Source organism: Tripterygium wilfordii, chromosome 14 (assembly GCF_013401445.1).
Source record: "Tripterygium wilfordii isolate XIE 37 chromosome 14, ASM1340144v1, whole genome shotgun sequence".
Taxonomy (NCBI): Eukaryota; Viridiplantae; Streptophyta; class Magnoliopsida; order Celastrales; family Celastraceae; genus Tripterygium; species Tripterygium wilfordii.
The window spans coordinates 2,417,705-2,444,369 of NC_052245.1; the positions used below are offsets into that span (position 1 = coordinate 2,417,705).

General features: G+C 36.6%; 5 protein-coding genes across 10 annotated transcripts; 3 read left to right on the forward strand and 2 right to left on the reverse strand.

The window, feature by feature from the left end:
- Positions 1–524: 524 nt before the first annotated feature.
- LOC120015770 (subtilisin-like protease SBT5.6) lies at positions 525–4,322 on the forward strand. Its single transcript, XM_038868319.1, has 9 exons — positions 525–590; positions 705–897; positions 987–1,181; positions 1,647–1,758; positions 1,839–2,400; positions 2,506–2,600; positions 2,742–3,099; positions 3,180–3,393; positions 3,476–4,322. Exons 1-9 carry the CDS (start codon positions 525–527, stop codon positions 4,024–4,026), a joined length of 2,346 nt encoding a protein of 781 aa, XP_038724247.1. The 3' UTR covers positions 4,027–4,322.
- A 1,743-nt stretch (positions 4,323–6,065) lies between these two features.
- Positions 6,066–10,096, forward strand: LOC120015651 (subtilisin-like protease SBT5.6). The gene is made up of 9 exons (XM_038868169.1): positions 6,066–6,313; positions 6,412–6,604; positions 6,736–6,933; positions 7,275–7,386; positions 7,969–8,530; positions 8,628–8,722; positions 8,794–9,145; positions 9,229–9,442; positions 9,521–10,096. Exons 1-9 carry the CDS (start codon positions 6,248–6,250, stop codon positions 10,060–10,062), a joined length of 2,334 nt encoding a protein of 777 aa, XP_038724097.1. The 5' UTR covers positions 6,066–6,247; the 3' UTR covers positions 10,063–10,096.
- Positions 10,097–10,129: 33 nt separating this feature from the next.
- On the reverse strand, positions 10,130–13,493 carry LOC120015653 (pentatricopeptide repeat-containing protein At4g18975, chloroplastic). 5 transcript variants are annotated; one of them, XM_038868171.1, is made up of 8 exons: positions 13,333–13,493; positions 12,239–12,427; positions 12,054–12,130; positions 11,710–11,806; positions 11,370–11,513; positions 10,903–11,115; positions 10,386–10,585; positions 10,130–10,348 (listed from the first exon to the last, which is right to left on the reverse strand). In XM_038868171.1, exons 2-7 carry the CDS (start codon positions 12,362–12,364, stop codon positions 10,388–10,390), a joined length of 855 nt encoding a protein of 284 aa, XP_038724099.1. In that variant the 5' UTR covers positions 12,365–12,427; positions 13,333–13,493; the 3' UTR covers positions 10,130–10,348; positions 10,386–10,387. The 5 variants fall into 5 exon arrangements, with proteins under 5 accessions (XP_038724099.1, XP_038724100.1, XP_038724098.1 ...); XM_038868172.1 differs by having other exon boundaries at positions 10,130–10,585; positions 12,239–12,410; XM_038868170.1 differs by having other exon boundaries at positions 10,130–10,585.
- Positions 13,494–15,586: 2,093 nt separating this feature from the next.
- On the forward strand, positions 15,587–16,253 carry LOC120015469. The gene has a single exon (XM_038867918.1). It carries the CDS (start codon positions 15,743–15,745, stop codon positions 16,166–16,168), a length of 426 nt encoding a protein of 141 aa, XP_038723846.1. The 5' UTR covers positions 15,587–15,742; the 3' UTR covers positions 16,169–16,253.
- A 2,995-nt stretch (positions 16,254–19,248) lies between these two features.
- LOC120015655 (exonuclease 1-like) lies at positions 19,249–25,634 on the reverse strand. 2 transcript variants are annotated; one of them, XM_038868177.1, is made up of 14 exons: positions 25,405–25,634; positions 24,493–24,612; positions 23,980–24,103; positions 23,728–23,865; positions 23,437–23,646; positions 23,030–23,205; positions 22,859–22,931; positions 22,228–22,351; positions 21,368–21,531; positions 21,228–21,282; positions 20,783–21,132; positions 20,648–20,699; positions 19,767–19,989; positions 19,249–19,686 (listed from the first exon to the last, which is right to left on the reverse strand). In XM_038868177.1, exons 1-14 carry the CDS (start codon positions 25,563–25,565, stop codon positions 19,590–19,592), a joined length of 2,067 nt encoding a protein of 688 aa, XP_038724105.1. In that variant the 5' UTR covers positions 25,566–25,634; the 3' UTR covers positions 19,249–19,589. The 2 variants fall into 2 exon arrangements, with proteins under 2 accessions (XP_038724105.1, XP_038724106.1); XM_038868178.1 differs by lacking the exons at positions 24,493–24,612; positions 25,405–25,634 and having other exon boundaries at positions 23,728–23,879.
- Positions 25,635–26,665: the final 1,031 nt, after the last annotated feature.

The window sequence follows — 26,665 nt, forward strand, 5'->3', positions numbered from 1 at the left end:
TATTTCAAACATGACACCCACATCCACTTTCTTCCTGTTCACTCAAATGCCATGCTTTTATGAGGTCCATACACGAAAGAGAGTGCATAACGAAAAGGGTGATGCAATCTTCAAAAAAGGTAGATCTCCTCACCTTTTATTTTTGACTAAATTATATCTACACGGAAATTAATATAATCAACGATAAAATTGAACCTAAATAAATAAATATATAGTAAGAATCTTTTTTTTACCTAAATTAGGCCAATATGAAACATAAAATTATACCTAAAATTGGTAATATTAAAAAAAAAACATATAACAATTTGGAATTAGCAAGTTAAGATTAGCTCGATAGGAAATTATGTTATCACCTGGACAGTGTCGTATCTCACCCGATTCTTCTTTTCTTTTACCATGGAAGAAAAGCAAACAAAGGAATTGTTTTATTTTAATATTTTTCATAAACCATTTCTATAAGTATTAAGTGCCCACCACCCACTATGGATTCAAGATTGCATAATAGCATAACACTGTCACTAACCATGAAATTGATTGGTATACTCTTTGTGTTTCTTCTTCCTCTCTTAGCCTCATGTGCAGAGAAAAAGGTTTCCCTCATGAATTTCTTTTCCTGTTTTTGTTTCCTTCTAATTATGTAGAAAAGATTTCATGGACTATTGTATTTAATTTAAAACCTCTTGTTTTGTGGCAACCCAATTCAGGTATACATAGTGTATCTTGGAGGGCACAAAGGAGACAACGCGTTGCACCAAATTGAAGAAACCCATCGTTCATATCTCTCATCGGTGAAGGATACCGAAGAAGAAGCAACGACTTCTTTGATCTATAGCTATAAGCATAGCATCAATGGCTTCGCTGCATCGCTCACTCCCGATGAAGCTCAAAAATTATCTGGTATGAAAAGAAGAATATGGGTTTTTAGTATTGAGTTGTTTGTATACTATAACAAGAAACAATTTTATTATTTTTTTTTTTTGGTACAGGATTGGAAGGAGTGATATCTGTGTTTGAAAGCCATCCAAGAAAATACTCTCTGCAAACAACAAGATCGTGGGAATTCATAGGGTTGGGAGCATTGACAGAGGAAGAGGGAGAGGTGCATAACCAGGATAACGGGAAAGACTTACTTTTGAGAGCTAAATATGGCACTGATGTTATTGTTGGTCTCATCGATAGTGGTATGTATATTGTTTTAGAATAATGTTTGAAACCTCTAAAATGTGACCCCATTTAACCCTCAAATAATGGGTAATGTTGAATGTTTAAGGGGATCCCACAATATATGTGTTTATAATGAATGATTGTTTCACATGCGATATAGATTGTTTTAGATCCGAGGAGGACTAGTGTTATGCACCATTTTGGTGCACAAAAAAATTTTGAAAAATTTTCTAAAAAATCAGAATTTTGTGGTATTTAGCATAACGGGCCCAACAGTATTCTTTTTTTTAAAAACAAAAATCAAATTTTGAATATATTTGAGTTTAATCCGATGATCTAAAATTGCATAGTGCACTATCCCTCCCCGGATCCTATTGTTTTTTGTTCTTCTACTCTTGTCGTCGATTTAATTTAGTAGAATATATAATTGATGATTTGATTGGTTGCAGAAGGAACTAATGAGTGTGAATTTTAATGATTAGGAGTATGGCCAGAATCGGAAAGCTTTAACGACGAGGGAATGGGGCCGATTCCAAAATCATGGAAAGGCATTTGCCAATCGGGATCTGATTTTAACTCTTCACACTGTAATAGGTGTGTACGTTATTTGCAACTTGTTTTCAGAAAATATTTTTCTTAATTAGAATGATCAATTCTGATCATTGTTTTCCTAGAAAAATCATTGGAGCAAGATACTACATCAAGAACTTTGAACAATACTACGGTCCTCTAAACACCTCAGAGGACACCTTGTCACCGCGTGACTTGGATGGTCATGGAACTCACACAGCCTCAACTGCAACTGGCCGGAGGGTTGAAAATGTTTCTGTATTCGACGGACTTGCAAATGGGACTGCATCCGGTGGAGCTCCATTGTCACGCTTGGCTATATACAAAGTGTGTTGGGCTAAGCCTAACCAATCGAAAGCTGACGGTAATGAGTGCTTTTTAGCCGATATAATGGCAGGCATGGATGATGCAGTTGGGGATGGTGTCCACATAATGAGCATTTCCATTGCGACTTCTGAACCAATTCCTTATGAAGAAGATGGTACTGCGATTGGTGCACTCCATGCTGCGAAAAAGAACATTGTGGTGGTTTGTGCAGCTGGAAACTCTGGCCCTGGACCGGGCACATTGTCGAACGTGGCACCATGGATGATAACTGTTGGTGCTAGCTCCGTGGATCGTGTATTCCATGGGCCTCTTAAGCTAGGAAATGGCGTGACGATCATGGTAAGAATAGTTTTACCGGAACAATATTGTTTTATATTTTTCGTGTTCCTTCTGCGATGGAAGACCTTGTAAGAAGTTATTAATAATGATCTTTTGTAACTTCAGGGGCAATCGGTGACTCCATACAAGTTAGACAAGATGTATCCATTAATATTTGCAGGAGATGCTGAAAAGCTTGGTACTCCCAAAAATGCCACTGGGTAAATTCATTCACATATTTTATCAATTTCAATTGTGCAAACAACAAGTCATTGGCTGAGTTTGTTAACTTGACCGCGATAACTCTTAATGCAAGCGGGAGGTCGTGAGATTAGTGACGTTGTCGGTTTTGTTGGTTCCAGATATTGCCTGGCTGGTTCACTTTCTCCCGGAAAGGTTGAAGGAAAGATAGTTTTATGCTATAGAGGACAAGGATCCAGAGTACGAAAAGGCGAGGAGGTGAAAAGTGCTGGTGGTATTGGTTTGGTCTTGGGGAATTTACCAGTAAATGGGGACGATGTAGTGGCCGATGCTCATCTTCTTCCTGCAACAGCTTTAACTGCTTCTGATACTACTAAAGTCTTTAACCTTATCAAGTCTACCAAGAATCTCATGGCAACTATTGGTGCTCCAATGACTGTGTTACATAACCGACCAGCACCATCAATGGCTGGCTTCACAAGTAGAGGTCCAAGCACGATTGACCCTTACATTCTTAAGGTAATCAAATACAAAACACAATCCCAAACGGGCCCTATAAGTTAACTTTCTTTTGTATGAACTAATGGTTCCTTTTATAGCCCGATGTTACGGCTCCAGGTGTGAATATATTGGCCGGATGGAGTGAAGCATCATCGCCTACAAAGTTGGTGAATGATCATCGAGTAGTCAAGTATTATTTTGATTCCGGGACCTCCATGGCTACACCTCATGTAGCTGGTACAGCTGCACTGATCAAAGCAATACACCCAGAATGGAGCAGTGCCGCCATAAGATCTTCCCTCATGACTACAGGTAACTGATCTTGTTTACATTGACACTAATCAAATTCCACTTTTACTTTATAATATACTCTAATGTCAACTCGACCATGCAGCGTGGATGCGAAACAACGTAAATTCGAGCATAACCGATTACAATGGTGATATTGCAACTCCATTTGCATTCGGGTCTGGTCACTTCAGGCCTACAAAGGCTACAGATCCTGGTTTAGTATATGATGCTTCCTACACAGACTATCTTATCTACCTTTGCAGTGGTGGACTGAAAAATAGCAGCGCAATAAGCTATTTTGACCCAACATTCAAGTGCCCAAAAGTGTTGACTCCACTGTACAATCTCAACTATCCATCGTTAGCGCTCCCAAATATAACCGGTACTATAGAAGTTAAGAGGACTGTCACTAATGTTGGATACCCCCGTAGTACCTACTTCTTCTCCTCCGACCCGCCGCTGGGAATTTCTGTGAGAGCCTCTCCGAGTGTTTTGTTCTTTGATCAAGTGGGGCAGAAGAAGAGTTTCACCATAACAGTGACCCCAAGCGACATTGCAAGAGAGTATCACAAAGGAGATTATGCCTTTGGGTGGTATACTTGGGATGATAATTACCACAACGTTAGAAGTCCTATGGCAGTATCTTTAGCATGACATTACCTTCTTTTATTCTATTCTTCTATTCTTGCTTTTAGTTTGGGAGAGCCTTGTAATAAAACCAACAAATGAAATACAACTGAGTTCTTGATCATTAGATGATGACTGATGAAACAAAGCCAGCCTAAATTAGTATTCCGGCAGAGATCCTTCTCTGTCCGAATTGAAGCCTACGATGTGAAATCAGAAGACAGCTTGTGCCTGCTTTGTCACCCCAAATTACTTTTGTGTGACCAGATGATGTAGGACTACGCCCATTTAATTACACAAGAATGTATACCGCCATGTACGATCGAAAAGTTACGGGATCGAAATTACGTAAAATTTGATAGAGTGGCTCAATTTAGCGTGATTGTCAAGACTAGTTGTTTAATTTGCTACCAATTCCACGTTAGCCTTTCAAATTAGCATTTTATTATTTTTGCGATTTTCTTTATTTCAGTTTTCCTATTTACTACGTATTCAATTTCTTATTTATTTAATGTTGTAATCTACTAAGAGATCATGGAACGATTTATAAAATTACTTTTAGATTGCTTCTCTTTCTAGTGGACTCCAATTTCTTGTGTTCTAGCCTCTAGGCTTAAATGTAAGTTTAGTCTCGGTCTTGTGTTTTAAATTGCGACACTAGATAACCATTTGGCTATTTTTCTCTTCTCTTTTCTTTTTTTGATAAATCTTATTAATTTTACTAATGAAAAGGACAAAGAAAACAACCATGACCGACTAAAGGGATCACACAGAGGAGAAAACCCAAAGACTAAAGAGGCGAGAGGCCTCAAACAGCCATGCACAAAGTATAAACAAATGAACATTAAAACCTAAACCCCAACAACAAGCCAAAGATTAAAGAGAGACTGCTGACCCTAAGCAGCCACTAAATTAGAACTCGAACAGCTCTAAGAAATTCTCAAAGAACCTGGACCACTGAAAGAAGTTTGGACATTAAAGTGATTCCAAATGAAAATGCGTGCCATGCCCAAAAGGTGATGGTGATTAGTCCTTTTGGTCTTACACTTAGACTGATAGTACCCATGACCATGTAGTGAGAAGTCCTTTGATGGTGTGGCTGGTTTCTTTAGCATCAAATGACCTTCTTTTGACATGGAAATGGATTGTAAAGTCTGGGCTTTTGTTAAAGGTCTCTTTCATAATTAGAAAACGAGCAAACCTGCATTATTTGTAAAGCTCTCCTCAACAACTTTTGATATTGAATCATATGACTTATGTCTGTTCTCATCCTTTTCTTTTTAGTTCATAGTGAAAGTGAAGTGTAAACTTTACTTGCAGTAAAAATATATTGTAAAGAATCTACAGAAAAAAAAATTAATGCTCTCAAGTTTTTGGTTGAAGCAATATATATATTTCAAAAAAAAGTATAATCATGTGCATTTCTTCTCAATAATTCATTATGGAAATTCATTTTAAAATATTTTACATTTCTACCAAAGATGATGAACAAATGTAATGCAAATATGTTGCAATCTCAAAATACCTACGAAGTATTCGAAACAAAAGTGTAAATAATTTGGAAATCTACATGGATATAGATATGATATGTTGATTGTTGTTTGAATAAATTTCATTGGTTTTAATCACTGCCTCAACTGATATTAATTAGGAAAAAATCTCTTTTAGTTCATGTATCTTATTTTATTTGGTATGTTCATAAATGTTAAAAATTCAAAAAAAAAAGGTTTTTCCAATTAAGAAATATGATAAAATTCCTTCCAATTTCACAATATTTGAAATATGATCAGAAAAGTAATACAAATGCCAGCTAAAAAGGCCTCGTAACCATTCCTTGTTTTTGTTTGAAATAACCATTCCTTGATATATATATATAGAAGAAATGTTGTTGGGACCCTCTTTTTTGTTCTCTTTTCCAAGCATCCAAAAAATTCCAAAACCATCTCCAACCCATTAAAAGTTATTTTAAGAAACTCCAAATAGTTTTTTCAAATAGTTTTTTTTGTTATTTGAACCTAATTTAATTTAAATAAGGTCTTGTGATTCACCAGAATCTCTTCTTTAGAAAAAAAAATAAAAAAGTTTCCAAAATCTCTTACAATACCAGAAAGCATTTGCTGTGAAAAGAGGGGCATGCAGTCGTGATTTGGAAAAAACTGCAAAAACTGCTTTTGTAATTTGTATAGATGACCCGTTATTGATCCAAGATTAATTTCATCGTGTAATCTCACACTAAGAGACACAAGTCATGAAGTTGATTTGTATATTGGTTCTCTTTCTTCTTCCTCTCTTAGCCTCTTCCACAGAGAAAAAGGTCGTCTTTCTTTCTGCTTTTCTTCTTTCCTTTGATACTAGATAAAAGGTTCCATGGAAAGGTATTTTACATCGTGTGTTCTGTGACAATCAATACAGGTGTACATAGTATACTTTGGAGGGCATGAAGGAAGCAAAACCTTGCAAGAAATTGAAGAAAGACACCACTCATATCTGGCATCTGTGAAGGAGACAGAGGAAGAAGCAAGAGATTCTCTTATCTATAGCTACAAGCACAGCATCAATGGCTTTGCCGCGGTACTCACACCATACGAAGCCTCCAAAGTATCTGGTATGAAAAGAACGACACATGGGTTTTCAATTTTAGTCTCTCTCTCTCTCTCTCTCTCTCTCTCTCTCTCTCTCTCTCTCTCTCTCTCTCTCTAGCTCACATTAACAAGAAAGAAACAAGTGGTTTTGCAGAAATGGAAGAAGTGGCATCTGTGTTTGAAAGTCTTCCAGGAAAATACTCGGTGCAAACAACAAGGTCATGGGAATTCTTGGGGTTAGAAGCGTTGGCAGAGGGAGAGGAGCATAATCGGAATCAATTTAGCCGGGGAAGAGACATGGTGTCGAAAGCCAAGTATGGCAAGGATATCATTGTTGGTCTCCTAGATAGCGGTAATGAATTTTAATTCCTTTTTTTTTTTTTTTTCTCTATTTTGCATGTGACTTCTACCAACTCATTTCGTCTTTCGTAATTTATTGGCGAAAATGTTAAGGATGTTAGGGTTTTTTTGTCCTAACTATCTTAGATATTGACATAGACGTACATAATCTATGTGAAATCATGAACCCACATGACCCATATGAAATCACATACGTCTATTTCAATATTTAAAATAATTGGGATAAAAAATATTAGAATCCGTAAGTAAGATTGCTCAATTTGTTGATTATCGATAACTTTAAGAGCAACATCGTTGCATTTGACGAGAGGGTAAATTTTGATCAATGATCAGGTATATGGCCAGAATCAGAAAGCTTTAATGATAAGGGAATGGGACCCATTCCGAAATCATGGAAAGGAATCTGCCAAACAGGACATGATTTTAACTCCTCACACTGTAATAGGTGAGTGTTTTGTTTTTTAAAAGGTGAGTTGTTGCTTCTTGTTTTTTTCTCCACACGTGAACGACCTTTATGACCCACACACACTATATGCTGTCACAAAGATTCTTTTCCCTTAAGCAGAAGATAAGGCACTTCCTTTGCAACTGACATGCTTGAGTGTTGACTCTATAATAGGTTTGGTCCCAATAATCATCACTAAAGAGCATATGATAGGTCCTCCATTGATAACATTAATCATTTATTCATTTTATGGTGATTTTAAACCCGATTTTTCCTGCCAATCTATTCTACTTTTCTTCAACTTGTGATAGGTTAGGTTGTCACCCTGTCCTTAGCTAGGATTCTTGGAAATTATTAGGCTCCACCTTTTTGTTTGGTTTGGTCCGGTCCAAGACATTTTATATATATATGGACACATACATACACACACACATTATTTCAATACAAGACAAAGAAGTGTTTTGTCCATGTCAATAAATGATAGAATATGAGCTGAGTTGGGCCCTCGTCCGGTAGTTATGCTGTTTGGCAACCTTCGCAACCTCCCTCATGAACTTATGAAGTCTAATAATTAATTTTCAGGAAAATCATTGGAGCTAGATACTATGTCAAGGCCTTCGAATTTTACAATGGCCCACTAAACACCTCAGAGGATACTCTGTCGGCACGTGATTTGGATGGCCATGGAACCCACACAGCCTCTACCGCTACCGGTAGGATGGTCAAGAATGCCTCCTTTCTCGGCGGAATTGCACGTGGGACTGCCACCGGCGGAGCTCCAATGGCACGCTTAGCTGTATACAAAGTGTGTTGGGCTACGCCTAACAAACCAAAAGTCGATGGCAACACATGTCTTGAAGCGGACGTGCTCGCAGGCATAGACGATGCGATTGGGGATGGTGTCCACGTAATGAGCATTTCCCTCGGGTCTGATTCAGCTATTCCTTATGATGAAGATGGTATCGCCGTTGGTGCACTCCATGCTGCGAAAAAAGATATTGTGGTGGTAGCTGCTGCTGGAAATTCAGGTCCCAAAGCCGGATCATTGTCGAATGTGGCACCGTGGCTTATCACCGTTGGCGCTAGCAGCATTGATCGCGTGTTCCATGGGCCTCTAACACTAGGAAATGGAGTACATCTTGTGGTGAGAACACTTCTAATCACTATTTTTTTTATAAGATCCTTAATCCTTATAGCAGCAGCAGTTGCTAATTTACTCGTATTGCATGATTTGATTTCAGGGGCAAACAGTAACTCCATTCTCACTCGACAAGATGTATCCATTAGTATACGCAGGACATGTGGAGAAGTCGGGCATCTCTAAAAATGCCACAGGGTAATGTTCCAAGTCTTGAGATTTTATTCTGGGAAATTTGCCGGTACTAGTGATCATTTTTTTGGTTGCAGACAATGCCTCAATGGCTCACTTTCGCCTAAAAAGGTTAAAGGAAAGGTAGTTCTATGCTACAGAGGACAAGGAGCTAGAATAGAAAAAAGTGCAGAAGTGAAAAGGGCTGGGGGTGTAGGTTTTATTCTGGGAAATTTGCCGGGTTGGGATGTACCAAGTGACCCTTTTTATCTTCCAGGAACTACATTAAATGCTTCAGATGCTTTTAAAGTCTTTAATTATATCAAGTCTGCTAAAAATCCCATGGCAACTATTGGAGCAACGCAGACTGTGTTACACAACCGACCAGCACCATCCATGGCTGACTTCACCGGCAGAGGTCCGAGCACGATTGACCCTTTCATTCTTAAGGTAATTCAATTGCTTTCTGTAACTGAAGATGAAAGAATGTCAAGGACACTTTTTGTCTTCAATAACTTTGCTTCTTTATACAGCCTGATATCACAGCTCCAGGCGTGAATATATTGGCAGCGTGGAGTGAGGGAATATCGGTTTCAAAGTTGGCCAGTGATCCCCGAGTGGTTAAGTATAATTTTGATTCTGGGACTTCAATGGCTACTCCTCATGTGGCCGGTACAGCAGCCCTTCTTAGAGCAATACACCCTGGTTGGAGCAGTTCTGCAATAAGATCTGCCCTCATGACCACAGGTAAAACAACCTTGTTTATATTCTCACCTATCAAATTCCATGTGTCATGTATATTCTGATGTCAATTCAATAATGCAGCCTGGTCGAGAGACAACGTTGGTTCAAGGATTACAGATTACAATGGAGCCACTGCAACCCCATTTGCATTTGGGTCCGGCCACTTCAGACCTTCAAAAGCAGCAGATCCTGGTTTAGTATACGAAGCTTCATATAGAGACTACCTTACCTATCTTTGCAATGCTAGACGACTGAACTTCGGTATAATTGACCCAAAATTCAAATGTCCAAAAGTGTTTCCCCCATCCTACAATCTCAACAATCCGTCTTTAGCACTGCACAAAATAAATGGCTCCGTAAAAGTACAGAGGACAGTCACTAATGTTGGAAATCCATCCAGTGTTTATTTCTTCACTGCCAAACCACCATTGGGAATATCTGTGAAAGCCGCTCCAAGCATTTTGGTGTTTGATCGAGTGGGGCAAAAGAAGAGTTTCACCATGACAGTAACGCCAAGCGACTCTGCTAAAACATATTACAAAGGTGATTATGCGTTTGGGTGGTATACTTGGACGGATAGTTACCATTACGTTAGAAGTCCAATGGCAGTATCTTTAGCATAAGTTACCTTCTTTCATTGTTCTTGATTTTTGTTTTAGTTTAGCACCATTGAAGGAATGGAAAACCTTATAAAGATAATAATGTTTAGCTCTTCATGTGTTCATCACAGGACAAAATGCAGAGCTTGAATGTTAAGCTCTGTTAAACTTCTTAAAATGTACTCATGGTACCATGATCAACTTTGTTGCAAGTCTTTTTGTTTTTCTACATTTGAACAACAATAAGCTCCATATGTGATCCTCCTCTACATGGTCCGATGCAAAAGGTCCTATATTGGCATCAGATTGGGTCCATAATGTACAGAACTCTCATTCCAGCTTACAGGAATCAATCATCTTCATCCCAAGGTTTAGTTCTCACTCTGACCCGTTCACCCTTAAAATGAATATACTTCCATGTACACTGGTATCTTTTTAGAACCAGTTTCTGCCTATCTTCTTGCCCTAGTTTCTGAAATGCGCGTGCTACTTTCCTGGTGGTATCCTCGTCTGGTCTTACACCCAATTCCTCCATGTCAGCAAATACCTGAAATTCCCACATGAAAAGAGGACATCAATGAAAAAATAGGAAAAGAAAAGGATGAGCATCTATGCAAATCCCCCAAATTCCTCCCAAAAAAACTGGGATACACAACTGAATAAATCTTTAAACAATAAGATAGAGAACTTGGATTCAAGGACCAACACCATAGCAATGATTCTCACAAAAAAATTAGCTTAAAGTTTCGGGTTTCAAAAATATTGCAAAAGTTGTTTGAAAAAGGCATACAAACACAGAAAAAGACTGGTCCATTGATGCTATCGTATGACTTTTAGATGGATAATAGTCCATAACCCACATACCTCTACTATCTTATCCTGCGAGTCATGATGATCATAAAGAGAGATCATCCTGGAGAACAACTGCTTCGATATAGAACGAGTATGCACGTGCAAAATCATATTCCACAATGATTCGGCCTCATCTACTCTATCATCCATATCAAATGCCATTAGAAGTTCATCATATGTTCCCATAGTCGCTCCCTGTCCTTTGCTCAACATCCACTTTGCCAGCTGATCATCAATGAATGAGCTTGTAATAACAGTAAAATATCTTACAAAAGCTACAATTGAACACTAAGTAGAATCGATTTTTCAATATGAACAAAAATTGCAAAATAAGATAAGTCTTCAAAGCATAAATTTTCAATTAATCTTATTAATAGCACACAACTAATAGGAAATTAAAATGAATTAATTAAAATAATTAGGTTATGAATTAATAAGTAATCATGGTAAAAGTAAAATAACAGTAACCAAACTAATACCTGAATTACACGGTGCCACTGATTCCTCTTTCTCAATGTTCTTAAAGCCTTAGCTGCTGCAATCAGTGGAAACTCAGTCTCCCAAGCTATCCATTTATCCAATGCTCCATACACAGCCTCTTTCTCATTAGGAAGTTCCGAGAGCTGTCATTGCAAGGTTTGCTACCAATCAAGAGAAATTTTACAAAGAAGAAACAAGGCCTTCGTTTTATTTGGATAATATACATCGCAAAACTAAATATTGTTTCATCCCTTTCAAATCCAAGGACTTGTCTTCTTAAGGATGACAAAAACGTCACAGGAAGAGAGAAAAAAAAATGCAATGGCCAGAAAAACCCACAATTCTAATAACGTTAAGCGCCTTTTGTCCAGATCCAGTAGAATCTCTTTTCTTCCACAAGTGGTGCTCTTTCTTACCCGCCTTCTTTCTCATTTTCCTGGATTTCAGAGTAAAAATTTTAACAGCCACATTGATAGCAAAAAGGCACAGTTATAATATTGATGGTTCAGCTTATAATTATAGCTCTCCCACATTCCATGCAGTAAAAAATAAGGGAAAGTGAGAAACTCCTAATTATGACATTGAAACAGGGTAACTGAAAATCGGTGGTAAAAAAAGGTAAGCACTTCACATAAACAATCAATGGATGACAGGAGAACTAGGAAGCATGTGAAATCACTAACCTTTCCTCAGCTTTAAAATTTTGTAACAGTTCCCCACCGTTCTTGAAGCAGCACATAGCATGTGAAACACCTTTTTCCTACAAATTAAAGAAGAGATCAAAAATATTTTCAAGAGAAGAATCAGTCAATCTAATCAACATGTGAGAAAAATGAAATATGAAAGTGAATTGGAAATTAGCACTTGCCTTTTCTGTGCGGAAGGATATTTTGTAAGTCGGTTTGTGAAAAAATGGTGACGTTCTATAATTAGCATGATTTATACCTTGGGAATAAAATTGATAAGCAAGAGAATTAGCGCAACCAGAAGCCATTATAATTCGCTTGGCAACTTACCAACCTGACCCCAAATTTGACCTTCTGGACAAAGATAAATCCTATAAGTATTGAAACAACAGATAAAATGTAGTAGAGAACCAGCAACATCAGTATTGACATAAAAATGATTACTGAAGTAAAATAACAACAGAAATTGCACAGAGTCACAGACACCTGTGTATAAAAAACACAGAAAAAATTGTAAAACATATAATATAATCAGCATTTATATTCCGAAGTTCGATTTAAAGCCTATCTATTATTTGGAACCTTTAGATAAATCACTTGTATCTCACATGTTCAATTATCCTTCATTGCCACACTCGACATCATCCAAAATCCTTGAAATAGGCCACTGCCTAAGCTTATTAATCTTCACTTCGGCAGGTTTCATATTAACTACAAATTTCCCATAAATAAAATCAATAGCATGATAAAGCTAGCCCAAAATCAACCTCCTTCCTATTTTAAATAGGTATTTTACAACAGGTAACCATCCAGGAAAATTGGATTAGTCTGACACAAGGAATTATAGCTTTGTACTCTCACTTACTTCCTCTAACCTTCCCCAACCACCGCAAACCTTCGTCCCAAGCTTAGTCTAAAGTAGGTTTCCTTCTTCCTCTAGCAGCGAGGCATGGTGTTTGAGAGGTGCTAAAATGTTTTAACATTTTTCACACCCTCGGACGAAAAGTATACTTTCTGTGAAACAACACACAATCCTTGACATAAGCTATTGCTCCCAAACAAATTTAAACCAGTAATAATCACATAAATTCGAAGAAGAACAACAAAGAGACTTGTTAGCAATTCAAAAAGCTGCAAGAAAAAACAAACACCACAACAGCAACAAAGACATAATCTTTATGGCATTTAATCGAACAGCTCGTGACCACAAAAACAAAAACAAAAAATTCAACCGCAATTATCGAACCAAAACAATACGAACTAAGAGAAACCTAACCTTATTTCAGTTCATTCATTGGAAGTAAAATTTGAGGAGATTCTGTGATTCTGTCTCATGTTGATGGTAGTAGTAATTGCGTCTCGTTAAGAGAGCGACCACTGTGAAGGTATACAGCTTTAGCAAGGATAAAGAAAGTCGCATAACATTAACAGTAAACACGATTGACAGAGGCGTTAGAAATCGTTTTAGGCTTAGAAGTTCTTGAGCAGTGTCATAGCCCAAATACTGGGCCCGCAAAACATCATCCCCTAAAGGCCCAATACTTCCCAGCTTGTCACACGAATGCATTAGTCCGATAGGCCAGGCCCATAAAGGTAAGTTAAAACTTAAAATGGCCTCTTTATACAACTGGGCTTAAGCCTTGTCCAGTTTGGCCCATGAACAAATAAGCCCTGAAGAATGATGTGATCAACACATCGGCATGACTCTGCACACCCATTTCTTCCATCTCTAGCATTCTCATTATCTCATCCTGATCCAAAAGTCGTTTTACCAATCTTTGAAAAAAAATGAAAATATACGTGTATGTATATATGTGTGTGTATAACTTGGCATATGAATTCAACTCTGTTTAATTAAGTCTCTTGGTTGTTCGTATCCCAATGGACCCAATCGAAACGACATTTGCCATCGACCACTCGTCGAAGCTTAGTGCCGTGACACAAACTAACTACAGATTTTAACGTCTCCCATTAAAGATAAGATTGCAGTCATTATCATGCTCTTTATGAATCCAGTGATATAAATATCTATAGTAAACCTTGCATTCTGTGCAGTCATTTTCTTCAATAAGAAATCCAAACAAAACCCATTTGTCGTATTTGTGTACGATTTTATACACATCTGGACGACCCCCCCTCTTTACAACGAAAACGAACCAAATTTTGAACGAAAATTATAAAAATCTCACACAATTGATATCCCAATTATTCTGACTATTAAGTTTGACACACAAAATACAAACGAATTTGTGAGGTTCATATATTTCACATAATGTACATAAAACCTTATGCGTATAATTTAACAGTTGAGATTATAAATACCAACAACTAACATCCGTATTTCAACTACACAAATACAGACTTGTGTTTTGTCTTCTTCTGGAACATCAACACACACAAAAAAAAGAAGCTTCAGACTTTTAAAACACTCTTTATTTAACCCTTTCTTCACCCAATAATTCAACGGATAGACTCTCCCCTTCCTGCAAGGTGCAAACTACAAAAACATGACTTGCACGAAAACGAAGGGCAACGCCACGTGGCACAAGACACAGTCACCACCACAAAAAAAAAAAAAAAAGAAGAAGAAGAAGAAGAATTATTGAGATTCTCTCTAGTCTTGTCCGTTTTGTTTTGAATTTTGCGATGGATCTTGACGTCACCTTACTCCTCACGTGTCGTGTTGCAAGTGGTTTGTCTTACATGGAAATTTATTCCCTGCTGTGAAAAAGGCTGGATTGGATGGAAATATAGTAATATAGATATTGGGGGTGGGACCTAGAAGGAATGCTTGGATAAGTGGGGTCCACCTCGGACGAGTAGCATGAGCCGCCGGGTGCGCCGAGCTGGTTGATTTTATTTTCGCTTCATAATTACGCCATTTACAACTCATTATTACCAAATAATTACAGCTCTGACTTATTAGAGAGTGTGTTTTGTTCACATCACGCAACTAATTAGATCCGCTAAATTCAAAATTAACATCTTTTACTTATGTTTTGAACTTTTGATAAAAAATTATTAATGCCGTATTGCGTTAAGTGTACTTTTAATAATTCACTATAACAAACCACAATATAACATGTGTCATGAATACTCTCGCCTATTTTTTAAAACTTAAAACATATTTTTTTTTACATTCTAATACACAATTTTCATCCTGATTTAATGTCTCAAGAGCACACATTACTATTTTTCTTGATAAAAAACTAAAAATTATCTCCCAACACGCCGCATGATAATTTAATCATCTAAATCAAAACCGTAAAACGGCACATATGCCAACGTACCTGTTGTTTAAATTAATATGAAACTGAATTAAGAAAGAGGGGGAGCCTAATTAGTCAGCGCAAAAGGAATATTAGTGGCTTAAAGAAGGTAGAATAAAATAAATAAATAAAATTAGAAGAAATAAACGTGAGGCGCAAGAAAAGAAGGTGTCTAATGCAGAGCCGACTAATTACTTCGACGCAGAGGAGAAATGAATTCTCTACAAACACACACAATCATAAGAGAGAGAGGAGGCGGGGACCGCACTTAACGCTTCTTCGAATAGTGTGCTCACTACGACTCACATTCTTCTTCTTATAAAACCCCATCCTCCTCCACTGCTCCATCTTCTTCTTCTGATATATCGATAATCATTTACACATACTCGCCCTCTCTATATATTTCTCTCTCAATATATGGCAGAGGTGGAGTTTCAAGAATCGGAAGTGATATTCGTTCAAGATCGCCACGATTGTCGTAAAACGACGAGGTGTGACGTCCAAGAAGACGATGCTAATCACTACTTCAGTGTGTTCACGAAGCATAATTTGTGTAAACCTAGTGGTGCGAAGAAGAATGATGATAATAATAACAAGAGCAAGAAGAAGAGTATCTCGAGCTCGGTACCTGTAAGTATTCCGGATACGGCTCTGCAATTCACGTACGGGGATGAGAATGAGGCGGAGGACGACGGCGAGCTGGTGCCGCCGCATGTGATCGTGGGGAGACGAATTGCCAGGGAAATGGCGTTCTCGGTTTGTACGTTAAAAGGGAGGGATTTGAGTCGAGTCAGAAATTCCATTCTCAGAATGACTGGCTTTTTGGAGGCTGAGACCGCATGATGAAATCCAAATTCAATTCCTCAAAGTGGTTCGGTTGGTAATCGATTGGGTTAAATATATGTGTTAAAAGTTCGATTCTAAAAAATATATATATATTTTTCAGTAATATTTTAAAAAATAAATAAATAGCACATAGAAAACAAAAAAACAAAAGGAAATGGAAACTGTTTTCCTTTCGACTTTAATTTGCCATATATGCCATCTGTTATTTTCATTTTATTCTTCTTATCCTTTTTCTTTTTTTTAGGGTCAATAATTGTATTAATTACAAAAAAGAATAATTGAAATTAGAAGCAAAAACTCTTGTGTTTCTCTTTCTCAACAATTATATATATGTTGAGTCCTTAATTGTTTGCATGGATTTCTCTTGAATTAATTAATTTAATTATGCTGTCAATGTATATACTATATATGGAGAGAATAAGAACAAATGGGAGTTGAAGATGCGTCTTAAACCAGCAATTCCTATGAGAAGACTAGTGCTCTCATCAAACTACATTGTCGGTTTAAGATCTTGTTAAATTATAGACCCAAAAAAAAAACAACTCATTTTTTAATATTTTAATCGATACAAAAAGAAAAGAGGGACTACATTGATTTTTCTTTAGCAAATAATAACAATTTGTTATGGCATTTCTTGGGTCTCTAACTTTTATATATTATATCTCTACAATCAAATCGTATGGATTCACGTTGAAAGTTTAGGGTTCTGAATTCAATTCTCACTGATCATAATATTTTTGTGGCCACGCTCTAAGTTTCAACCCAACCTACCATGTCATCTGGTGTGAAGCTTCTGTGCTTGCAGGTCCGACGGCTAAAGTTTAGACTCATATCGAATGTCTAAAGAGTAACTATATCATTATATATACATCTTATTTCCATCATTCATGGTTGATGTATATAGCTTGGAACCAACTATATCATTTATTAATTTACCATTATATATTGTCATTCTCATAAGAATCTATGGTAAGCTTGTAACGTTACGATTTCTTATTTTGTAGTTTGAAAATGAATATATATGTGTACGTAACGGCAATTGATTATCCCCCACGTGTCTACAGCAGTATCTCAAAGAATAATATTTTAATAAATAGTTGACAAATTAAATAAATAGTAAAATGATTAAACTTATGATGATCCTAATCGTCGATCTCTGAATCCGAATGGAAACAGTATTGACACCGAGGCCACGTGTGCAGCGTGAGATTTATTGAATGATCAAGTGCCACGTATTAACTTGTCAGAGAACTACCAGATATTATCCAGCTCAGTCGTATATATTAACCAACTACGTGGACAAGATCACAGCCACAAGATTCACATTGAATCATTACAAAATATATATAGTATTATTTAATTATTTCTTTATTGTCAGGTTTTTGGCTTTTCCTAAGAACGGTTGTGTTGATTTTAACGCTAGCTATTAAACTGTGAGAAAAAATTGAGCTTAAAGCTGTGAAATAAACTATGAGGTGTTTGATGAAACTTTTATGTTTTTAGCGGTTAAATTGTGTAAAAAATTTATTTTTATTATAATTATTATGAATGAATAAACATAATAATTTATAAGTATAATTATTAATTTAGAAGGATAATTATTAATTTGAAATATATTTTATTTGTATTTTAAAGTTTAATTATTTTATTTCTGTTTTAATATTAATTATTATAATTATAAATGAATCAATATAATTAATTTAAAATTATTATTAATTTATAATTGTATTTTTTATAAAGTTATTAGGTTTAAACTGTAATTTTTTCAAAAAGTTATTAACTAAAATACTAAATATGTTAAAACTGTATTTTTTGGTGGGTCCCATGACCTGTTTTAAAATACTAAATAATAAAAAGGTGTAGGACCCATACCAAAATAAATTTAAAAAATAGACCGTACCTTTTTGGCATGGACCCCATGCCAAAAAATGAGCGTTTGAGATGTTCTTTTGGGGCGTTACCACCCCATTTTACGGGCGATAATGCCCTACTTTTAACCCCGTTTGGTGGGACGGGTTGGGAAAACGGGTCCACCCATCCCAATCAATACCCTACCAAATAGAGTCTGTGAGCTGACAGAACAATAACGATAAATAGCTTCAAAATACTAGTTTAATTTTAATTTTGAATTTTGAATTTTTTTGGTAACTAATAACAATATCATACAAATTTAACTTTTGGACGACATATGCATCTAAACTCGGGTCATCAAGCTTGTACTCACAGAAATTTTTCATTAACGATTAAAGTTGGATCAAAACTCAACTCATAACCACAAGGATATTACCAAAACATAATATTTGAATCATGGGTACTTCAATATCTCATTTCAATCTCAAATAGTCTAATTTCGATACATGTTATTTGTTATATAACGTTCATTATTGTGTGCCTAATTTCTTTCATATACAAAACAAATACCCTTAAAAAGGACAAAAGCCAAATTATTCACATGTTGGATATTTGAAATAATATTCATCGTATCTTATTATTCCTTCCCAAACAATCCATCTTATTGAAACACATGACACCAAACAGAAAATTGTTTCACATTGCAATATCAATAGTTATAATCTAACCAAATTGGTGGGTTTTTTAAGTTCCTTGTAAAACGGTACGTGTTGCTATCATCTATCATCCTTAAAGAAGAAACAAATGCAAACTCAGCTAATGATGAAGGAAACTAAGTAAAGATAAACAGAGAGAGAGACGTGTTGGCAAGCATTCCAAAACTTTTGGACAGACACCTCGCGGCAGCCATTGTTGATTACTTGATTCAGTAAGGTGAGAAGGAAGAATCCCTTTTTTTGTCATACAGCCGGTTCGCGGTTTGATCATAGTATCAAGGTCCAACCTCGGTTTTGACGGTTTTTCCAAGTATACAGTATTATGTTACCAATAAACCGTCGTTGCCGGCCGTCAAACCGTGAAGACTGTATTATGTTACCAATAAACTGTCGTTGCCGCCGTTACGCAGTTTTCACGGTTTGATCGGCGGCATGATGCGGTTATGAAAACTGTGCTACTACTACTGTTGTCCATCACAATCATAATAATAGTGTAGGACTTTATGATAATGATATCAGAATGAGTAAGGTCACTTCATTATCCCTATGTTTCTTTCTATCTGATACATGTAGAACATTGTTGAAATACACAAAGCATTAATTCTTGCTCATTGCCAATCATTGTGTGCGAAGTATACAACAAATCCTCTTTCAGAAACAGAAAGAAAATCATACAAATGAAGATACATGCAATACAACTACTCCAAAGCCAGTCGTTGAATAGAGAAGTGAAGAGTTTTACTGATCATTCGCCAAATAAACAGATTCAGAGCTCCTCTGTGATCTCCTACTGCGAAAGAAATGAATAAGATGGATGCTAAACTGAATGCAAAAATCGGCTTGAACATCTTTTAATTCTTCAAATTTCTGCGCCTGCGAGATGCTAAGTCTGTCTTGCGACTTTTTGGTACATATGCAAACTGGCTGAAATCCACTCCATCGGTTGACCTTCAACCATACCAAAACAGATCATGTAATGGATTAACTATGATGCTAGTGGCAAAGGTTAAATGAATCATATATTTTACCTATTGGTGCGAGTGCTCCGAACATCTTTCAGCGGGGCACGGAGGCCACTGGCACGAGAACCAGAAGTCAGGCATTTAAATGACGAGATCACTGAAACAAATCTTTCTAGTGACTTTTCTGCTATGTCAGAATAATGACTCAAATGTGAAATATTAGATCCAAACTTTCCCTCTTCAGTTTTTGAGTCCCTGAGCGGATTTTCTAGGTCAGAAGCACAACAACCTGGAGTTCATAGTGAAAAAAATAAATAAATCAGCAGAAGTCATATTTTCCTTTCTTTTTTAAGCATTGGACCTTCACAGGACTTCCAGCAGTGGCATAAATCTATCAAATGAGTAACTGATAAGATAACAGAAGCCATTCATTATTTTGTGAGAACAAGATCAATCACAAGTCACAAATCATAATAATATATGCACGTCGTCTCATGTATATTTTTAACTAAGCAGTTGCAACTTGCAACTGAGCTACCTATAGTTCATGTAGAGGTTACGTAAATCTCTGTAATTCAGTCAAGTGGGATTCCCGTGATTCTCATTTTGGTCCCAAGTAAATGAGTAGCTATAATTTGCATGGTTCATGAAATGCAGATTTTAGAACTGCAATTCGCAGGCAATATGATCCCGACACAAGCACAGTCCATACATCCTCATCTCACGCAGTACACGTAGAGACAAAGATGTGTAAATAACATCTTGTTATGCGCAAAACTACCAGCTTTCTTTTCCCATCACGTTATGTGATTCTAGGTTGAGTGTGTGAAAGTATAAGAATAGCTTGGTAAAGTAACATTCAATACATAAAAGATACTTGTTAGTAAAATTCACAAACAGCAATAGAATAAACTAATAGTTTTGTAATTAAGTAAATTAACACATACCTCCATCTGGAAGGTATGTACCTCTACGCATGTGCTTGCGCTGCACATTTTCCTGAAGATAATTCAAAAAGGGTCACATATTAGCCAAAGCATAAACAAAATCAAAGGGTAAGCGCGAGAGTGAAAAACACATACGCTTTGGATAGAGTCATCTGTGGAGGACTTCCTTTTCTCAGCAGTGTCCTTATGGTAGTTCCGCAACGCATTCTCAGGAATGATATTTTCAGAAATAGTAGCATAATCATCATGGTTGTTTGGGAGCGTCTCTTTTTCGTTCTCTTGATCATGTTCTGCCGCAGGCTTATGCTGAAAATAAGAACTCCTTACTATGACTCTTCTGTTATCTGTTTTTATTTTGCTTTCAACTGCAACAGGTGCATCCTTACAGTCATGCTCCTTACGCAGAGCTTGACAAGGTTTATATAGTGGTTGCGCAGATTGCTGCATCAAAGTATGCTCTTGGCCATCCTTCTCATCCACCAATCCTTTCTCAAACATGAACATACGGGGAGTTATTATTCATACTAAGTTACTAACTAATTACTGAACTTGTGGATTCCCCAGGAGATCATATCCTTACCATTAATTGGAGATGCTGCAAACTCAGAATCGTCAGTGGCAAACTGAGTTTCCACCTAAAGAATGAAAAAAAAAAACAAGAACAGTGAAGGCGAGTTGAACTAGAAATGATTGAGGATACAAGGGAAGGACATTGCTCACATTTCCAGAGTTGAGTGACAATACTGATGAGCAGCTCGTGTTACAAGCAGCCTCTAGAGTGGCATGTTCCTTTGGAGTGCGAGAAGAGTGGTAAGCTGGATTTGGATGCTTAGGTGATGTCCGAGGGGCCCTGAATTTTCTCTTCGCTTCAACAGAAGCAAAACCTTTAAGCATTAAGGAAATTAAATTTCAAATTTCAATGAAACAGTTGAATTATAAAAAGAGTACTTAAACTGTTAGGGTAAAACAACATATACAAATTACTGGCTCCTAGTGCTTCCATGAGGTTTAAGTGTTTAACAACTATTTCAGACGACTTGCTACTCCATATATCAAACTATATTTGAATATCTCATCCTTATGTCTAACTCCCATCTTCAACACTATGTCCAGATGTGCTTCAAAGCTAAGACCTTCTGTCTAAGGTATGCCAGTGACTGTCAGTCCCTAAGTGGCAATATGCAAGCTACTTTCTAGGAGGTCAAAAATTCAGTCAAGAAAGATATATTGTGCTTAGAATACTGAGAAAGAGCCACATTGGCCATATATTACTAGGAGGATACAAAACAATTTGACCAACCCCTGAATAACAAAAAGTATAGTAATGAAAATGAACATAATATGTGAAAACTCAGTATCCCCAGGACAAGTATTTGTCCGCAGAAATAAAAAAACACCCATTTTTGCTTTCTTCTTGCTAAGGTATAGAAGAAACAACTAGACTGCTAAATGATGACTGCAGAATGCACTGTTATCATAACAATGCTAATAAACGTTTTTCAGAACAGGAAAATAGCCAGAAATGATTTAAGAACCAAAGCAAAGGACCAAATATCCAGCACCAGACTTCCTAAGGATACAGAAGCACTTGGTCAGGAGATTCTTTTGCACAGGCAATTCTAGCTTTTTTCGTACACTTTCAGGTACAGATAACTTGAATTGGGAAGTCTTATCCAGCACAAGTTCAGAATTAACACTATCACCCTGTCATGCCGAAAAGAAAATCCATAAAAAAAATGGTATTATACAATCGTAGATAGTAAAGGGAAATTGTTTTTATCTTAGACAAAACTTGAGGACTGTCTTAAAATTTAATCTTAGAAGAAGCACTGGATTAAGATATGACAATATATTAAACATATTTTAAATTTCTAGGAAAGAACCAGATATTATTAGTTCAAAGATACAAGACTTGCAAGGCTATGGTGTATGTCATTTATCATCTTTCTCTTGTTCGAATTGACGTCCCATATATGGAGTTTTTTTATTGAATATTTATTTTCAATTTAAAGTGTATGAAATACGGGGATTAGAAAGTAGTTATATTTTCTTCCTCTAGTATGTTCAACTTGATGTTCTAGAGACTAGACCTAACGGGTAGAGGTGTATGGGAGCAGAATCTTTGAAAAACTAGTTCATTATGTATAGTGACCCACAAATATCAGAAAATAATTGTCAAGAGAGAGAAGAACACTAAAAAAATGAGCAAACCTGGAATGGCATTTGGGTAAATGGATCAATATCACCTTTTGCCATACCTTTAGCTACATGTTGTGGCATCGCTGTATCCCAGGTTAAGGAATCATATGGGCTAATTCAGTGATACTGTAAGAATAAGAACATACCTAGACTCAACAAAAAGAAAACAGCTTAAAAGGATATGGGCCTAGAAAGTCCAAATCATCTCCAAGGGTGTCACAGCTTTCAGATAGATGAACTATGTCTTCACTTACAGGATCATAGACCCTTTGATATTGAAAAGTCAGCATCGCTTTCTTGAATGATTCTTCATAAAGAGAAGGAACAGAAGCTGTGCTGTATCTCAAGTGCTTGATTACCTGAAGTAACCAACATGGTACATAACAGAAGCTAATTTTGAATTCTACAACACAGGGAATAGAGCAATAGAGCACAAGAATAATGGAAGGAGAAAGGACAGGGACAAGCAAAATTATGCAAGCGAGTTGACACCCATTGTACCCATCTAGCTTGCATTTCAAAAGAAATTCTGTTGGTCTACCTTGTTATGAGAATGCAGTAAAAAAAAAATATTGACCATGGAAACTTACCTTGTCATAACATTTGAACTTTTTAATTAGTGCATGAGCCCTTTTTAATCCCATTCCTGGCAGTGACTGCAAATAATCACAACCACTAAAAATGCACATCTCAAGAAGCATTTCCATGGAGAATCCTGCAAAACTTAGTTCCTTATTCTGTTGAAGCATGGACTGGCGAAACTCGACACCTTGCCCCAACTTGTCCATTTTAAAGATTATCTGAATTAAAGAGAAGGTTAAAGCACCACATTGAATGCACACTTTGCAATAAAACATAATACAAATGGCATGTCAACTCACTCTAGGACAGCCAAACGGTATAAGATCAGAATCCTCAGTAATAACTGCATCAACCTTTTTGCTCACAGCCAAGAAAGTCATTTGTGCGTCTGCCTCGTAAGGAGCCACTATGTACTGCACATTCTCCTGCTTTAAGACCTTCCACATTCAACCTTGTCAGTAGAGGTGACAACAATATTGAGAACACAAAATTATAGATTCACAAGCTGATCAGATTTTGGAAACTAATTCAAAGATGATGTGAATTCATACCTGGATTAATTCACGTGCAATCAAAGGCGAAATATCAACAGCCTTTTGATAGAACTCATAAGCGGCAGCAGAATTACCATTTGCCTCGTGCTCAATGGCACGTGCAAGGCTTTCTTTCCTTGTCCTGCATTTGTAGCATGTTCTTAACATAATATGTTTCAATAATGTTTGAACTTTAATTTGACCCTTCAGATACAGCATTAACCCCTAGGCAATAAGATATCCCAATATCAAGCAGAAACAAACAAGACTGCAAAAGAAAATTTGATACATTTCAGGTGATTGATAAGAACCTTTAGAGCTAATGTGATATCTCATGGCCATAGATAACCCTAAACTCTACGTCAACTTGAAAAAAATGTAACCATGCCAGTCAAAAGTAGTTTTGATGATTTCTCATAAGAAGCTGAGCACATGAATTGATTGCACATCAAAACTAATAAACAAACATTTTCAATATGTGCATCGCCAATTCAAGAATGAAGACAAGATGCTAATGGATACATGTCATACCTAGCTCGCTTATTCTCTTGCTCAATTTTCATTGGTAGAAGACCTCCATCGAAGACAAGAATGGGTTTAATGCCATAGTGCCGTAGTAAGTTCACTCTGTGCATGCAATACTCAATGTGCCTGCCAAATAACAAATCAAATGAGAATGCACCTCCAAACTCTCGTAGATAGGAAAAACACTGACTTTCTGAAGTCCTTTAATGAATTGATTGAAGGAACAGTAGCTTTGGACACTGCATCAGAAGATGCCACTTTGAACTACTCTTCAAGCACAATAATTTATTTTCATTTTATCGCTTTTAGAGAGAAGCAGCCACAATTTTCTTGAGTACCTAAGCATTTGGTTTTTGAAGGGTACATTTTGATGTTTTTTAATAAAATTTTGGCTTTCCTGATTATAAAAAGAATACAAAGGTAGAATACCATGTTAATTGTGTTATGTGCATAAAAGTAAATGGAGTGTGTACCAAATGAACCCCAAAGCCTATCTCGGTAAGTTCCATTAGCAGAGAATCTTCTTTTGACCTCAGAAAGAGAGAACCATTGAACATAATGCATACAAATGAACAACAACTAACAAGTGAAGGATGATACCAAGTCTTTGAGCTTACAAATCAAACTCACAATACAAGGAAACCAGTACAGAAGAATGCACCCAAAAAGTCATTAACTTTTCAACTGCAAAAGCAAATCCACGTAAGGACGTCATTTTTCAGGCTGGACATTCACAAAACGCCTAACAACTATCCCGCAATCACCAATACAGAAGTACCCATTACACCAATTTGCAGGATTGGGCACAAAACAACAAAAGAGGAAATACCCAATACCCCAAACCGATCAAATCTTTAAAATTTTAAGCTACAGATATACATAGGTGGGCAATTGCGAAAAGAGAGACAGAAAGTAGACCTGGATGTGGGTAATCCCTTGCAGAGCTCTCTGCTGCAAGACAAGGCGCCTTTGTGGAGCCAAGAATAGGTATCGATGGCCACCCAACAACCCTCCAAATCCTTGATGTGGAACGGCACCATGATTGATTTCAAGAGAGGTAAGAGCCCTTGTATTCCCATTTCGTTTTTCAGCTTTTTCTCCCAGTCTCAATCGACTACGCTTGGCCAATGCCCTAATTTTGTACCCAGATCGACATCTAATCTTGGCTTATTAGATAGTACATTTTAGGGCTCTTATTAGTACGGTTACTGTTACTAAACACGGAATATCGTTATCATATCAATTCTTTCGCTAATTCAAAAAATGTTACCGTTACCGGAAGAGTCGGTATACCCATCGGTATACCGATCGATCGGTAACGGTAAGTCGGTAATTGGTAAATTTACCAATTCTTAAAACCTATTTAAAAAATAGAAGAAAAAAATGCATCAAGTAGCATTGTGTTTAATAGTCATTGTATGAGACTACAACACTTTCATCTTGCCTACAATACCAATAATAAAAATGCTAGATTAATGAGAAGGATCATAGTGCTACATGTGAATAAGAGAAAATATCTATCAATCGGAGAAAAAAAGAAATGAGAATTCACATAACATTATTCCAACAATCTATAACGGAAAATCTTTCATTTCATTAATTTCCAATATTTTTAGCATCCGAAGTGTTTTAAACTCCATAGCAGGAAAGCTAAAAGAAACAAGATAAATAAAGATAAAAGACCATAATGCAAAGGGAGAAGAAAAGCATGTAATCAATACCAACAAAGTATTTTGTTATGTAACAAACACTGCTTTAAAGTTAATGAACTTGCTACTAGTGATATATAAATGATAACCCTAAAAATAATCAATGGTCTAGATTAAATTAGATCAATCTAATGGTCATAATTAAATAAAACTAAAACTAAAAATAATATTAATATATATTTAATATATATGTCGGTAATCGGGAAATTTACCGATTTTGAACTTTGCTTACCGTTACCATTACCGAAATCATCGGTAAATTTACCGTACCGAACAATTGATAACGGTATACCAATCTTTTGCTATTTTCGGTAACCAATTCGTCGGTAATGATATACCAATGGATAATTTACCATACCAATAACAACCCTATTTCATTTGCACAGAAATGGAGAGTGGCAAGACCGCGAGAAGCCAAGCAAAACATCGCCTAAAAGAGTAAAAGGACGAAATGGCGGGAAGTTTTTTTT